Source organism: Phascolarctos cinereus, unplaced genomic scaffold, assembly GCF_003287225.1.
Source record: "Phascolarctos cinereus isolate Bilbo 61053 unplaced genomic scaffold, phaCin_HiC Scaffold_1;HRSCAF=81, whole genome shotgun sequence".
Taxonomy (NCBI): Eukaryota; Metazoa; Chordata; class Mammalia; order Diprotodontia; family Phascolarctidae; genus Phascolarctos; species Phascolarctos cinereus.
The window spans coordinates 211,832,043-211,847,056 of record NW_027555514.1 but is presented as its reverse complement, the minus strand read 5'-3'; the positions used below and the strand labels follow the sequence as shown (position 1 = coordinate 211,847,056).

The 15,014-nt window shown below is 40.4% G+C and overlaps 1 protein-coding gene across 7 annotated transcripts in view; it reads left to right on the top strand.

The window, feature by feature from the left end:
* The window catches only part of RACGAP1 (Rac GTPase activating protein 1), a 43,532-nt gene extending 41,103 nt beyond the window's left edge, over positions 1-2,429 (top strand). For all 7 annotated transcript variants that reach the window (XM_020966067.2, XM_020966064.2, XM_020966066.2 and 4 more), the window contains one exon: positions 1,278-2,429. In XM_020966067.2, coding sequence (XP_020821726.1) covers positions 1,278-1,353 — 76 coding nt within the window. In that variant the 3' untranslated portion in view covers positions 1,354-2,429. The remainder of the gene's footprint in view (positions 1-1,277) is intronic.
* Positions 2,430-15,014: the final 12,585 nt, after the last annotated feature.

Below are 15,014 nucleotides of genomic sequence, written 5' to 3'. Positions count from 1 at the left end.
GCACCAGCAACTAAAGGACCTACATGTCCTTTATATATGATTATTAGAATAATATACACACAGTTAGGATATTCTTGATGATCTTGATTAAAGTATACTCGGGCTCACTGCCCCCCAAAAAAGCCTTTCATAAGTGAAATTCCATATAGAGACCAAAGGATCCCACTGTATTAAAAAAAATTTTTTTATTTGATAGAAGAAAAGAACAAACAGTGCCTTAAAGGTTCTCTTAAAACTTGATGTTTCCCATGCACGTATCAAAATTATATAACATTTCTTGAAAGAAATGCCAGAAACTGATTATTAATATCAGACAAGGCATAAACCAGAGAAATAGATGCTGGCTGTAGGTATTTGCCTATAGTGCCATGGAGGAGAAGTTCAGTGCAGAGTCCAAATTGTAGGGGGGCCCTCTAAAGGTGGTGAGGTCTTCCACCTGCTTTTGTTTGTGGATGACATTGTGCTGGTTGTGTCATGCCCCAGAATGCTGCAGCACCTTCCAGAGAAATGTGATAGAACATTGGACTAAAAATCAGAAACACTTGGATTTGAATGGATGTAATCATGGGTTCATTTGAGTGTAATTTGAATTTTGGTGGTATTAGTGCTTTGTGTTGCAGTCATCTTATGATTGTTCTGGTTCTGTAGTGGCATGTTTTGTGGTAGTAAAACTGGAAACAAAGTAAGTACCTGATAATTGGGTAATGGCTGAGCAAATTGTGGTATATGAACATATAGTAGAATGTTATATTTGCATGAATGAAGAGGCATTTATTAAGCACTTACTATGTGCAAGGCACTATAAGAAACAGGAAGAATTTGGGAAAACTAGGAGGATTTGTTTGGACCAATATAAAATGAGGAAAATGGCATACCCAATGACTGTAATCATGTAAAAGGAAGCAACACTAAGAAGCAAAGGAATGGGGATTAAATATAATAGCCAGTCTGGGAGGGGGAGGAGAAGATGCCCATTTTCCTCTTGACAAAGAAGCGAGTGGGGTGTAGTATATAGATATGGAATGTCGCAGACACTATTAGACTCAGTTTTTGTAGCCATAGGCTTTTTTGTTTTTAACTGTTTTCTTTTGTTATAAGGGAGGGTTCTATGGCAGGGGTGCGGTGGGGATGAAAGGAGTTTGTGGTATGGCAATATTGACATTTTCAGAGGTTTTTTAAACATGAAGGAAAAACAATCAAGAGATGGATGTATATAGTTAAGGCCCTTTCACCTATCTCTGTTGTGTATTCTCTAATGTGATTCCGTTTTATTTTAGGTTTGGAAGCAAAAGCAAGTCCACTACCACCCTGGGACGTCAGGGCAACTTTTTTGCCTCTCCAATGCTCAAGTGAAGTCACTCTGGCTTTGTTTCTTGTCTGGCATTTGCACTCTGCAAGAAAGCCCACAGCTATACACTCTGTTTTGTGGCCTCCTGTACTTACTACTGCTTTATCATTCTTCGGGCTTTTTATTAAATTTAATTGTGCATGGAGTTTTTATTAAAATTTATATACATATACACATAGACATCTTCAATTGAAGTAGTAACACCTAATATTGGTAGTTTTTGTTAACTTTTAAGTGAGAGAAGATCTGTGCAGGAGTGGGAATTGGATTCTTTAGAAAATAGTAGATTTTTTTTTCTTTTTAAGCTTCCTTTTGGCTTCAAGTTTAAATGCTGCCCATGAAATGACCCAGCTGTCCCAAAGATTTTTTAAGAGGTATTTCCTTGTGGTAGTGCCAAGAATCCCAGCTCTTTGGCAAGACTTGCTTGTCTTAGAGGAAAGTGAAAGCAGGGGGTGGGTAGGGGAGGGATGAAGGACTTATAGCAAGTCAGCTTCAGCAGACATTAACATTTACTTTACCACTATACCTGACTCCATTCAGAACATGATAGTTCGGTGTGCCAGTTAGAAATATAGTATGCTTGGCTTAACATGAATTGATTAGCTCTTGATATTAAGTGGGCACAACCTTGTAAATACAGTACTAAAGCTTATATTTATGTCATATATGTGACTGGAAGTTTCCATTAGTTGAGGTCAAAGCCAATCTGTTTTTAAAAATGAATTTCTGCTGGTACTTGACCCTCACCCTGTATAGAGGGACCTCATTTCTGGAGGTTGATAAACTTTCTGCTGGGTGTCCTACCTAATAGTCAAGAGAGTAGAATTTAAAGTGAGTATTATCACAGCTTTATATGACAGAGTAAGCACTGGTCATTTTTTTCTTTGCACTTTGGATGCCGGGATTTGCCCCTGGAACATGTATATATCCCCAGGGTTTTTCTTCAAAAAACCTATCCCAATATTTGTAAAAATGGTTTCTTTTGTATCCATATCTCAGAAACTGTATTGACCCTTGTCTGTCAAACTCAGATATTTAGAATGATAACTTTGAAAAAAGTAAACTGCTTTTTCATTATGAATATGGAGTTTATTTTCCTCATGAATACCTTCAAAGCCTCCTTTTTCAGTTAACAATTTTAATCTTATTTTTATTAATAGCTTATTTTTATATCACATTATTTCCAAATATATTCCTCCCTCTTTCCTCTCCTTCACCAATGAGCCACTCCTTGTAACAAAGATTAAAAAGTTGTTCAGCACAGTTAACTTTATCAATTGTGCTTTACAGTGTTCACAGTATTCCACACTGTTTAGGGCCAACTGGTCATTCAGTTTGTGTTTTTTCTTGATGTGTTGTTTTTCCCTGCTTACGTTGTGGTGGTCATTGTGTTTCTATGTACTCGATAATACATCAGTTCTATCAGTCTCCTCAGGCTTTTCTGAATTCTCCATATTCATTGTTTTTTAGAGTGTGGCGATATTACATTTGTGTACTGCGACTTGTTTAAGCATTCTCCAGTTGGGTACTTACATTGATTCCAATTCTTTGACCCCATAAAGAGTGCTACTCTGACTTCTAGTATGCATGTTACCTTTTTTTTTCTGTCTAAAAGCCTTTTTCAATAAAAGGTCTCTTTACATATTGCTCTGAATGTGTTAGTAAAATCCAATTTTATTCTTCCCTATTCCCCCTCACATCTCCACCATTTAGGTTGTTCTTATTTACTTCACAGTTAATTCAAATTCAAACCCTAGATTTGTTCCATTATTGAACTCAGCCTTGCTTTGCTCTTTGGAGGAACACCTTTCATTTTAAAAAGAACAAAAACCTTTGAGCAAATCATTAGGGGCTGGAATGGTGCAGATCAAAAAAAGTCCACAGTCTTGCTGCCTGGAACATCTTTCCTGCTAGAAGCGACTCTGGAGTAAGCTGGGATGATTAACTGAGGGCACCTGCGCTTGGAACTCTGGACCAGTGAACAGAATGTATCTGAGATTGAACGTAAACAGTTGCAGGCTTAATGTGTAACTGTGGAGAAAAGAGGCAGCCTTCTGACTCTTCCCAGGAGGTGGTAACTCTCACAGCATGAGAGGCATCTGCCTTGGTGAATTGATAACAGACGTGCCCCAGCTCCCCCTTGTACCTCTACTAGTTGTTCCCCTCCCCCCTCTCATCCTAAATACTGTCTTTTTTTTTTCCTTTTGTCTTAGCTAGCAAAGAGATTTGGCCAGGGTCCACAGTTGCTGTTCTGTGGTATCTCCCCAAGGTGCATTTTAAGTCGCTAATGTAGAAGGAGTAAATGGATTGTGTAATGTTAGTGAAGACAAGACTACCCTATCTAGAAACTGATGGCCCATTAACCAAAAGGGAAATGGACCTGTGTGTCAAATGTTGGCAGCCAGTTGCTCAACTTTTGAGTTAGGCAGCAGCTTTAGCTATGAAAATATTTTTTCCCCCCGCATATTAACAAAGAGTTAGAAATATAGATATGTCCTCTGGCCCTGGAAAAGAGTTAGGAAAATGTACCTCCCTCCCTTCATTGCAGAGGTGGGGTGACAATGGGTATGGAATATTATCTATACTGTCAGACCTGGTTGAACTGCCTTTTCAATCTTTGTAATAAGGAATGCTTCACTGAAAGTGGTAGGGGAAGGGATATTTTTGAAAATGAGTGTAATGTAAAGACAATAAAAATAAGATAAAATATTTTACATAATGTGAAACAGATATTCTTTTTAAAGGGCTTGACTGAAAGTTATGCATTCTTAACATAAGATCATTATGAGGGAAGTCCAGTTTTTTCTTTTTTTAGATTGTCTATAATAGCCATACCCTGTTGATACCTCCTCTTACCATAACTTTATTGCAGGTTTGCTTTTCTGTCCTCTCTTGTTAATAGGATCTTGAAAGCATTGTTGTCTATTACCTCTGTACTTTGGTAGCAGTCTTTTAAAGCAACTCAGTTTGATGTTCACTTACCTGAGTTGGCATTATGTAATTTGATTCAGTAGTGGGGCTTGCTTTTGTTATTTTTTGTTGTTGTTCACTTTGCTTCTTAGAGAAACTAGGCTCACTGGGGCCCGTTACTTATAGCAGAGTCCCCAAAGCCCTTTGCTAAAAAGAGCTGAAAAAAGACTTCTGGAAATTGCTGTGGGATTTTGTTCTCCTGGGCAATGGTCTGAGTTTTAGAGCTGGTGATGTCAAATAGAACTATATGGTATTCTGGTTAATCTGCCATGGATTGGGTCAGTTTTGGCCAAAGGCTAAACCCCAGACCTGTGGGAGGAGTCTTTGTTATTACAGAGCTATGTCCTTTAATTGTTAGGATGGGAAGCAAGCTGCGTACCCACATTGCTGAGTGAGTACAATGAGCAGATGGACGACTTGCTGTATTTCTTTTCATGAGTACAGAACCATTCTCAACCTTTATGAGATTTTTCCTGTTGGAGAGGCATTTTGGGGACTCACTACTATAATTGCAATAGAGAGGGGGCTTTCTCAAATCTGCTTTTGTCTTAGAGTCTGAGCATGACTTTTCAGAATGTAACAGTCCAGGTTTGAGAAATTAGGGTGGTACAAAGTTTAATGCCCATATCATAAGTGTGCAAGTAGTAGGCTCTTGGTAACTGTGATTTTGTGATAATGTTGTGACTCAGGCTCCAGTCACTGGAACAAGAAGCTTTCAGGCAACAAAAGTTTGGGAACATTATTTATTGTGTTTTTAATATAAATAGGGAAGGTAGAAAAGCCATTTAACCTAAGAACTTGGTCTTTGGTTGAGGTGGGGTGGGGGTTTTAAAAAAAATTGTTCCTTGTAGCTGATTTATTTTGTAAATAAATGGGAATAGCTTAATTTGTCTAATTTATTAGATACTTATATCTCATTGCTTTATTTGTTGATAGTTTCTATTCATTTAATTAAGCCAAATACAAACTTGAGGTTGGAATAACCTTGTAGTCTATGAGAGTTTTGTCCTTTCCATACAGTCACATGGTACAAAAGGAGCTGGGAGACTTTTCAGAAACTTCGAGAATTTTTTCTGTTCTACATTTTTTACCACCGCTCACCTCAGACCAATTTCTGATGCATATTTCATAACATTTCTTCTTCCTTACCTCCCACAGTTAACCATAAAGACAAATGATAATTGTTACACTTCTAAGAATTATTGTGATATGCTTCAGTCTTTGACCACCAAGTAAAAACCATACGCCCTTACCTGTATCTGGGTCAGTGAATTTAATGTTTTTAGGAAACGATTACCCCCAAAACCTTCTTGGGAATTGCTTCAGCAAATTGAGGGCTAATAGAGTGTTATACATACAGTGAGTACTCCTATGGTGGTAGATGTTATAGCTAGAGCTACCTCTTTTCCACACAGATAATGTTTATAATTTTGCAGAAAGCAGAAGGATCAACTATTGAAAACGAGCCAAGACTATTAGGAAATAGTAAACCTGGTTGTTATTCTTGTCACTATATGGCTTTTGTGGCTTCTCATTCCTTCTTCCCGACGTGATCCATGCCATAGAGCACTATCTTAGAAGTATTGGTCAAAGGGGGTGGGACGGAGCAGAGAAAGCCAACTGTGCTTTGTTTGGCAATAGATTCGCACATGTTGAAGAAAAGGAGCGTTATTTAAGGTCTGGCATTATTACGTTTTCACCACTAGCCAAATGGAGGGACCTGTAATCCCTCCCGTTCATTCAAAACTTGTGTAGTTAGATGTTTGGTGCTGTGGTAGGCAGAGGTGGGTCAATACAAAAAGATAGTATAAAATAGTGCTTTCCTTAGTCTTCCAGGCAGTAATGTAAATTATACAGAAGTGGTCCCATCCAGGGAGGGAGGCAGAACTATTAGTTGTACCTGACTTATTTATGGTCTGATAATCCATAACTGAGGGTGTTTGATGTCATAGTTAGAGTGGGAAGGGACCTTAGAGGTCGTCTGATGTCTTTATACAAATAAAAAGAAGCAACATGACTTGTCTAGGGTAGTGGCCTACCCTGAGCTCTAGGACATTTGTTCTTTCCTCAGTCACATGTCTGGGGAGGGGAGAGGAGATTTAGGTGGAGGCTGTATAACCCATTTTCCCCCTCAGTTCTCCAGAGATTTAACTTTTTCAAACTTAAATTGAACAGGCATTTAAGTTTCAGTTCCTAGGCAGAGGGGATATTTCACTGAATCTGTAATCTCATTGACGCTCCCTCCCCACCCCCCATGTCCTTCTGACAGTCAGAGGAATGTTTTAGTCAGAAGGCTGAGGAGCAGAGACAGAGGAAGAAGTCAGCTTTAGGGGAGGGAAATGAATGGTTATTAGGATTCTTGTAGGAGATGAAGAGGGAATACTTTCTGGGCATGGAACACTGCTTGTACCAATGCACAGAGGTAAGAGATGGAATACCAAATTTGGGGAATAGCTGTGTGCCAGCCAAACTGGAACTACTTGAGGCAGAATTAATGTGAAATAAGGCTAACGTGGAGCCAGATCGTAACCCTAAATACCAGGCTGTAGAGTTTGTGATAGACTGTATGGAGCTTTACCTGAAATTAAAGGGTAAAACAACATATAGAAGTGAGATTTTATCCTAAGAAACCCCTGATCTAGCCATAGAGACCCTGCATTCACTTTCCAGAGGGGAAGTGTGGTTGACTATATATGGTAACACCAGACCAACCCATTTTAGTACTGGAAAACCCTTTAGATATAGGCCTATTGGCAACAGTAAATAAAACTTCAGGTGGGGTTGGGTTTAGTCATCAATGCTGTCTCCCTGACTGGGGCTATTTTTTAAAAATAGATGAATAAATTTTGTTTGGATAGACATTTCCCAAGAAGTCCACCTATAAAACAGCATCCCTGAAAAGTTTATAGTTTTGTTAATCAAAAGAAGTTATCAAGCAATATTAAGTGCTTTTACCATATGTCAAGTAATAAAATATTTATGAAATGCTTACAATGTTCTAGACACTGCCAAGCACTAGGGATAAAATAGATTTTATATATTTATAAATTTATATATAATATATAATAATTTGTATTTGCTCTTGAGTGCTTAACATTCTTATAGGGGGAAACTACACGTAAAAAGGGAAGAGGTCACTGAGGGGCACCTTGGAGTAGGCATGGTCAATGCAAAGTCCTTAGAAGCACAGCCCAGAGGGGAGTGAAGCATAGCCAAGCTAGGCACATCCCCAAAATGGAGGCTTTAAAAGCAGCAAATGGGAGAAAGTTGCCATGGCAGAGGGATTTTGGAGGGCACAAGAGCTCTGTGACTGAAGTAAGTTCTAGGGTGAAACAGCAGCTGAGCTGTGGTGGCATAGCTCTTGCAGAAATGTACCTTTTAATTTTGGTGATACACTGACATCAACAGTTATATTTGACCAGAGTCTTGTAGACCTCATTCTTGGCTTTATTTATATTGTTGTAATCACCTTTAGCATTGTACTTTGTTCTCTTTGTATCATTTCAGAGAAGTCTTCTCACTTTTCTCTGAATTCTTCCTGTTTGTCTTTTCTCAGTATTGTTATGTTAATAGGCCAAAGTTCATCCCCTGTTGGGAATTTGTTTCCAGATTTTTACAACAAATGGTAATATTTTTATACATATGAATCTTTTCTTGCTGTCAATGACCTCATTAGGGTATGTCAAATGATATGAATGACTGACTATTTTTAAAAAGATTTTATTTTTTTCCCAATTACATGTAAAAACAATTTTTAACGCTCTTTTTAGAGTTCTAAATTCTCTCCCTCTCTCCCCTTCTTCCCCTCCTCCCCCCATTTAGACGTCAAGCATTTGATATAGGTTATGTGTATGCGGTCATGCAAAACATATTTCCACATTCATCGTGTTGTGAAAGAAAACACAGACTAGAAAACAAAACAAAACATGAAAAAAATGAAGAAAGTAAAAAATAGTATGTTTCTATCTGCATTCAGACTTCATCAATTGTTACTCTGGAGATGGATAGCATTTTTCAACATAAGTCCTTTGGAATTGTGTTAGATCTTTGTATTGCTGAGAATAGCTAAATCATTTTCAGTGACTATTATTGCATAATTTCAAGTTGTTTTCCAAAATGGCTGAACCGATTCTCAACTCCACCAACAGCTAATAGCCCCACAGCCCTTGCATCAGTGGGTTTTCCTGGCTTTTAGCATCTTTGCTAAAAAGGTGTGAGATGTTTGATTTTTTTTTAGTGAATTTTTATTGATATCCTTTGTCTTTATATCACCTGTAATTCCCCCTTTATCCCTCTCTCTCTTCCTCTCTGAGGGTCCAAGACAGATATCCCCTATAACAAAGAATTAAAAAAAAAAGGAGAGGAAATAATTCAAGACCAATCAACATATGCAAAAAGTCCAATATCATGTGTGTTGTTCCATACTCAAGGACCCTCACCTCGGCAGAGGAGCCGGTGAAGGTATCCCCTCAGATCTCTCTGGAGACCAAGCTTGGTCATTATTTTGCAGCGTTGATTTTTTTCTTATTTTTAATTAAATACTTTCAGAAATGTTTTTTTATATCACCACAGTTTTCCCCATCATATCTCAAGCTCTACCTAAAAAGCCATTTCATATAATGGCTTTTTTTTTTCTTTTAAGAAAAAGGAGGGAAAAATCATCATAGCTGATCAATACCTCAAAAAACTCTGAAAATATATGCAATGTACAGCACTTGGAACCTCCCATCTCTGCAAGAGGTAGGATGGGAGCATCTTCTCATATCTCTTCCAGCCATTTTTGGTGTTTTTTTTTTATAATTTGCAACATTTGTTTTCAATGGTTTTGTGGTTGTTATTCTTTCCATTTATATTGTAGTCATTCTGTATGTTGTTTTCTTGGCTCTGCTTACTTCACATTGCATCTGTTTATGTGTCATCATATTCATTGTTTCTAGTAGCACAGTGGTAGTCCATTATATTCCTGCACTACAATTTGTTTAGCCATTCCTGCGAGGTGTTACTTTAATCTGTATTTTTCTGATTATGTTGTCAATTAGTATGAAAACTATTTATGTCCTTTGACCACTTGTTTTCTCTAGGTAGTGACTGGGTTCATTACATAGAGCAGTTAAAATTTTTCTCATAGTGAGGGTTATTTGGCATTAGGATTGAGAACCAAGGGAGACTGTAGTCTCCTTTAAACAAATAGCAATAACAAATGATGTTCCTGTCTGGGGTGGTTTAGGTATGGCCCTTGATGAAGACCCGGAGATGGACTAGATGAGTGCTTATGGTCCCTTCTTGGCAGTAGGATTCTATGGTCACTTTTGTGTACCCTGTATGCCACACAGGCTAGAGCCAAGTGAGATGAGCGCCTAAGCCAAAGCCATCAGGCTGCTTCTAGAACGCGTCAGCAGATGAGCTTATTGGCTTTCCCCCTGAGTGGCATTAGCTCTTACCCTGTCTCATGCTCACCATCTGGCTTTGAGTAAGAAGTCTTTGAGTGATCTCTCTTCAGTAGCTTACTCTGTGCCAGGGCTTTCTGAGGACTGTTGAGCTGTCTCCATCAGCCTAAGAGATTGGTGCTATCTAAAGAGAGGCAGCGTGAATTAAGGAGAAGGTGAAGGGGTCAGGGAAGCCTATTTTTGTGTCTATTCCATGTCTTCTCTTCCCATCCCCCTCACCCTTTCCAGCTTCTGACAATCAGGAATATTTTAGTCACTAGAAGAAGGCTGGGGGACCAAGGGAAAGGAAGAAGCCAGCCTCAAGGAAGGGAGGGTGAATAGAGGAGGTTAGGTTAGTGGATGAAAAGTCTATGTTTGCTGTGTAAGCTTCTAACAAACCAATCTGTCAATTGGTTTGACAAAAACCTGAGACAGATTTTTAAGATGAAACAGCTCCACCATAGAGAGCTCTGCCTCTGTGTGGACGATGTTTGCTCAGTTTTCCTCATTTAAGGATAGGAAAGGGAAAAAAAGAGCTAGGATTATTTTTCCTCGCTCCAAAGAAAAGCCTAGGGGTGGAGGTGACGTAAATAAAAATTCTCCATTCTCCGAAAGGGCTGTCTGCTCTCTCCTCCCAGGTTAATACATGTTGACTGGGGCTAAATGCCTGATGCTGCTGGACAGAGTCCAGGCTCTCAGCAGAGCATCCACACTGTAGTAATACAGCTGCTGGCATTAAAGGGCTAAGCCTTTTCCAGCTGCTTGCTTTAACAGGCGCTGCCTGCAGCTAGCAGCTTAAGGGAGCTGTCTAAACCCGATTAGGAGGAAATAACTAATCTTTTCATCTTCTGACAATGGTGCTGGAGGTCCTCTGGAAGATGACTTATGGGGTGGGTAGAGGCCAGCCTTTACCCTCTCACAAAGAGGGAGCTTTCCCAGAATCTGAGAATTGTGGTCCTAGCTAGCTTGGCTGGTTTTCTTACTTTTGTCCTGGAAAGCAGGGTTATCTGTTGTCTCTTCTGAGCAGAGCACTGCAGCAGATGGATTCCACATCAGGAAGGAGAGTGTGCTGAGCCAGCAGCTGAAGGCTGAAAAAGAAAGCTGTCCAAAGTAAGATATGGCCCAGGTAATTGGAAACTCTGACAGCTGAGGTGCCCGACAAGTGGAGACTGTATAGCTGGGGAACACTGGCACCCTCTGTTCATTTCCTTTAATAATAAGGCTAGAGCCCAGAAACCCTCCATTTGGGCTTGGTCTATGATCTGACCTCAGGTGAACTATGTTAAAATTTAATTATTTGTCTTTCCGTCTATTTTTTCCCCCTTCAGACAAGTGGTTGGCTATTCTCTGATTGGAAATCTCCATTGCTGGGGAAGCTCACTAAATGACAAAGCAGCCCATTCAATTTTTAGACAACTTTAATTAGAAAATTCTTCCCTATATTTAGCTTAAATCTCACACTGTGGCTTCTACCTTTTGATTCTCATTTTTCCCTTGGAGGTGAGACAGCAAATTCTGTCCTTTTTCCATTTGACAGTCTTTTAGATACTTTGAGATAAAGTCATGTTTCTCCCCCTCCTTCCAAAAAGAAACCTTTCCTAGGCTAAGCATCCCTAGTTTCTTCCATTAGTCTTCATATAAACATTGGTTTTCTTTGGACTCCTCTGCCCTGAGTTTCTCTTATTTTATGCAAGACCTGAGCATGAATTTAGGGTAAGATACAAGTATGATCTGATTAATGCAGAGCGTAATGGGACTATTTCACCTCCCACCTTTCTTGTTTTGAACCTTATATTAAGCCTAAGATTGTTAGCCTTTTTTCAACATCAGTGTTGACATACTGAACTAGTTTGTAGTCAATTGAAACCCTAAGATCTTTTTCAAATGACCTGCTGTTAAACAACTTCTTTTTTTTGGGGGGGGGGTAGGCAATGGGGTTAAGTGACTTGCCCAGGGTCACACAGCCTAGTAAGTGTTATGTGTCTGAGGCTGGATTTGAGCTCAGGTCCTCCTGAATCCAGGGCCGGTGCTCTATCTGCTGTCCTACCTAGCTGCCCCTAAACCACTTCTGACATCCTGGTTCTTTTGGATCAGACCTTTGATTTTCTTTGTGGAGGCAAATTCAAGTGAGGAAGCTCCCTTTATCAATGCAGATTAGCACCAGCTTTGCAGACTTAGAATATAACAGCCTTTCAGGAGTTTGGATGGAGATGGATTAAAGGTGGTGTTTCCACATTGTCATAGGTATGATGCTCAGTCCTCACACCATTCTGGGTGCCTTTCTCAGTGTCAGTTTCTTCTCTTCCGGAGGAGCTCTGGCCAGCAGGGCACTACCCTATCCTAATTGCCAAGTACCCTACTTGCCACTTTGGCTGTAACCTCACCCAATCTGTTTACCTTTGTTCTGGCATGAACTGGAATCTGGGGAGAGGGAGAGGAGTCCCAGAGAAAATTTCCCACAGTTCAGAAACATCTCCCCACCTAAACTTCACTTGCTTTGCAATTTTACGCATAGACTTTGTGGAAAATCCCCTCCTGAATTGCTTTTGCCATAGGTCGTCAACTCCTAGTGGGTGAAACAGGGGAGGGTATGGGTAGTATGGATTAGAATTTCAAACTTGTCATTAAATATTAGAATATGTTCAAACCTACTATTCCTCTTGAAGTTCAATCCTGAATAACCAACAACCTACTGGAGATCTCTCACTAGATGACCCCTCTGAAGTTCAAATTCAACCTATCAACAATGGAACTATTTTTCCCTTTAAGGCGTATAAGAGGAAGTCCTTTTTCAGATATCAAGTAAAAAACTTGCATTCTGAGAGAATAAACATTGGATGTAGAAGAATAAAGATAAAACTATTTAATCAGCAATAAAGATCAGTGTATCCATACTTGATCATATGAGTAGTAGGTAGTAGCATGGCTAGTCTAAACAGGAGTGTCTGAAGGGACATCTTTGTCCTTTTAAAAACCGATGTCATGGATACCATGCCCTTCATCGACGTTCTGCCATGCTAGTAGGCAGTACTTGGCTAAGTGAATCATTGGTTGACTCCATGTAGTAACTTGAGGAGGAGAAGATGGATTAAAGGAGGTGTTTCCACAGTGTCATAGGTACGATGCTCAGTGCTGTTCATTTGAGGTGACTTTCTCAATGTCAGTTTCTTCTTTTTAGAGGAGCTCTGGCCAATAGGGCCAATTACCCTAATTGCCAAGTATCCCACTTGCCATTTTGCCTGTAGCTATTATTTTCTTCTAAAAGAAATCAACACCTTGCATTTGGTTGTGTCCAAGGGCCTTACTTGATTGGAAGGCTCCAGGCAAGAGACCCCTCTTCCAACTATGGAGAAAAGAGAAAACTCAATCTCAAAGGCAATCCCAACTGCTTCTATAGGAAAGCAGGGGCATCTTCTATATAGCCTGGTGCCACCATCTGTTCCGCTCTTTGGCCTGTTCTCCCACTTAGAAGACATGGACAAATGAAGGGAGGACTTTTTCCTTAGGTCACAGGTCAGTCCATTTAGGTGGTCAGCCTTCCTGCCCCCCACCTCTTACTTACATAGGCTCACTGATTTGAGCTACTTGGCCTCCTTCCCCAATCCACTGTCTTTCTCCCCATTCCCTGATTCAGTTGGAGCTCTAAAACATCATTTTTCATTTCCTTCCTATTCTGCTCGTTAACGACAGCCTGTTAATTAAAGCCGCTGGACTCCCCACTCTTCCCACTCCTCATTCTTTCCCCTCCCCCCAGTTCTTTTGATAAATGCCAGTGGCTGCACCTCAACACAGATGCCTCTTGCTGAGAAGTGATTATAAGCCTCTACTGTGCTGACCCCCTGCAGCCCAAGGCAAGCATGACTTGAGCCACTGGTTCATCTTGTTTAGCCCCTGGCTTTTTCCTTCTTATTAGTAAGAGCTGGAACTAAACTATAGCTTCAGCTCATCTTTCTGTTCAGTGAGGTCAACTCACTTGGCCTGGTCTCTCTAGGTTCTCTAAAGCTGTTCTAGCTTTGGAAACTGAGGGACTAGAACATGTCCTCCCAATTCCCCACCTCCTCTGGTATCTCTCTGTTTACAACTCTGACCAGTCAGCCCAATTCATTTCTATAGTTCAGTCAAATCGTTTCAGTGTGAGCTTTTTTTTTTTAGGTCTGTCAGACTGTCAAATCTGAAAGGGACCTGTGGCAGGAGCAATATCTGTCACGTTAATTTTTCCTTAAAAGTTATTGAAACAGCCCTCTAGGCTTAATTGACTCAGAGGACTATGGCTCAGGCCATTGACTTAGCTCCTTGGTGGCTTAGGTACAAAGAGTCAGAAAAGCCAGGGAGTAAGTCAGCCCTCAGAAGGGCTACAGGCCCCAGTAGTGGCAGTGCTTGACCTAGCTTTGGGGAGGGAGGGAAGTGCTCAAGCCTTGATAGAGTGGACATTAGAGACCCAGCAGAATGGGCACTTAGATGGGTAAAGGTAGGAACCAATGGAACCTGTTGTTTACTATAATCTGAAACTGATGGGGTCCCTCCACACTGCTGCCAGTACAGTAACCAGGGGTCATTGGGCAACTTCCCAGGGAGTATCTGGAGGAGCAAGAGGTGCTGCATTTTTGGGAGATGACTTGCTTTCTATCATGAGAGGGAAAATGAAGCTGTTTACCCAGCTCATGCAGAAGGGGTGTGGATTGCAGTCTTTCAGCAGAGGTTTCTAAAGAGGAAAAGATTTGGTATTCTACCCTCTTCTGTGCCCCTACTCCCATAGGACCTCTGGCTGGTGGGCTGGGTAAGTGCACAGGTGAATTCTCAGTGTCTAATCTGGCAATGGAATAGGCTAAATACAAGAGGGTAATGATATCATAACCTTACTACAGATGACCCTGACCTGTGATGAGGGTCACTGACTGCTGGAAATGTCATCTGTGTTGTGCCTCTGGCATTCCTGATTCTGCTGCTTCTCAGTCACCGACCTACATTCAGAGGCCCATTGTGAACATCAAAGTTGGCATCACCTACCACATGGACCTGGAATTCTTCCTGGGAGGGGTTTGCAGGATAGGGTAGAAGGTCTAAAGCCTAGAATTTGTTGTGTTTGGTCCACTTTGTTATTCTCTCATTCCAGAGAGTTTGATTGGGGATGGGGGTGGGGGGGATAATCTTTGTTTTAATTTTTCTTTTCCAGTGCTGCCTATGTCAGACCAGGTATTTCTAAAATTAGGATTGTCTATTGACAGTCCTAAAACCATATAAGTGATAAGTGGATAGAGCACTGGCCCTGG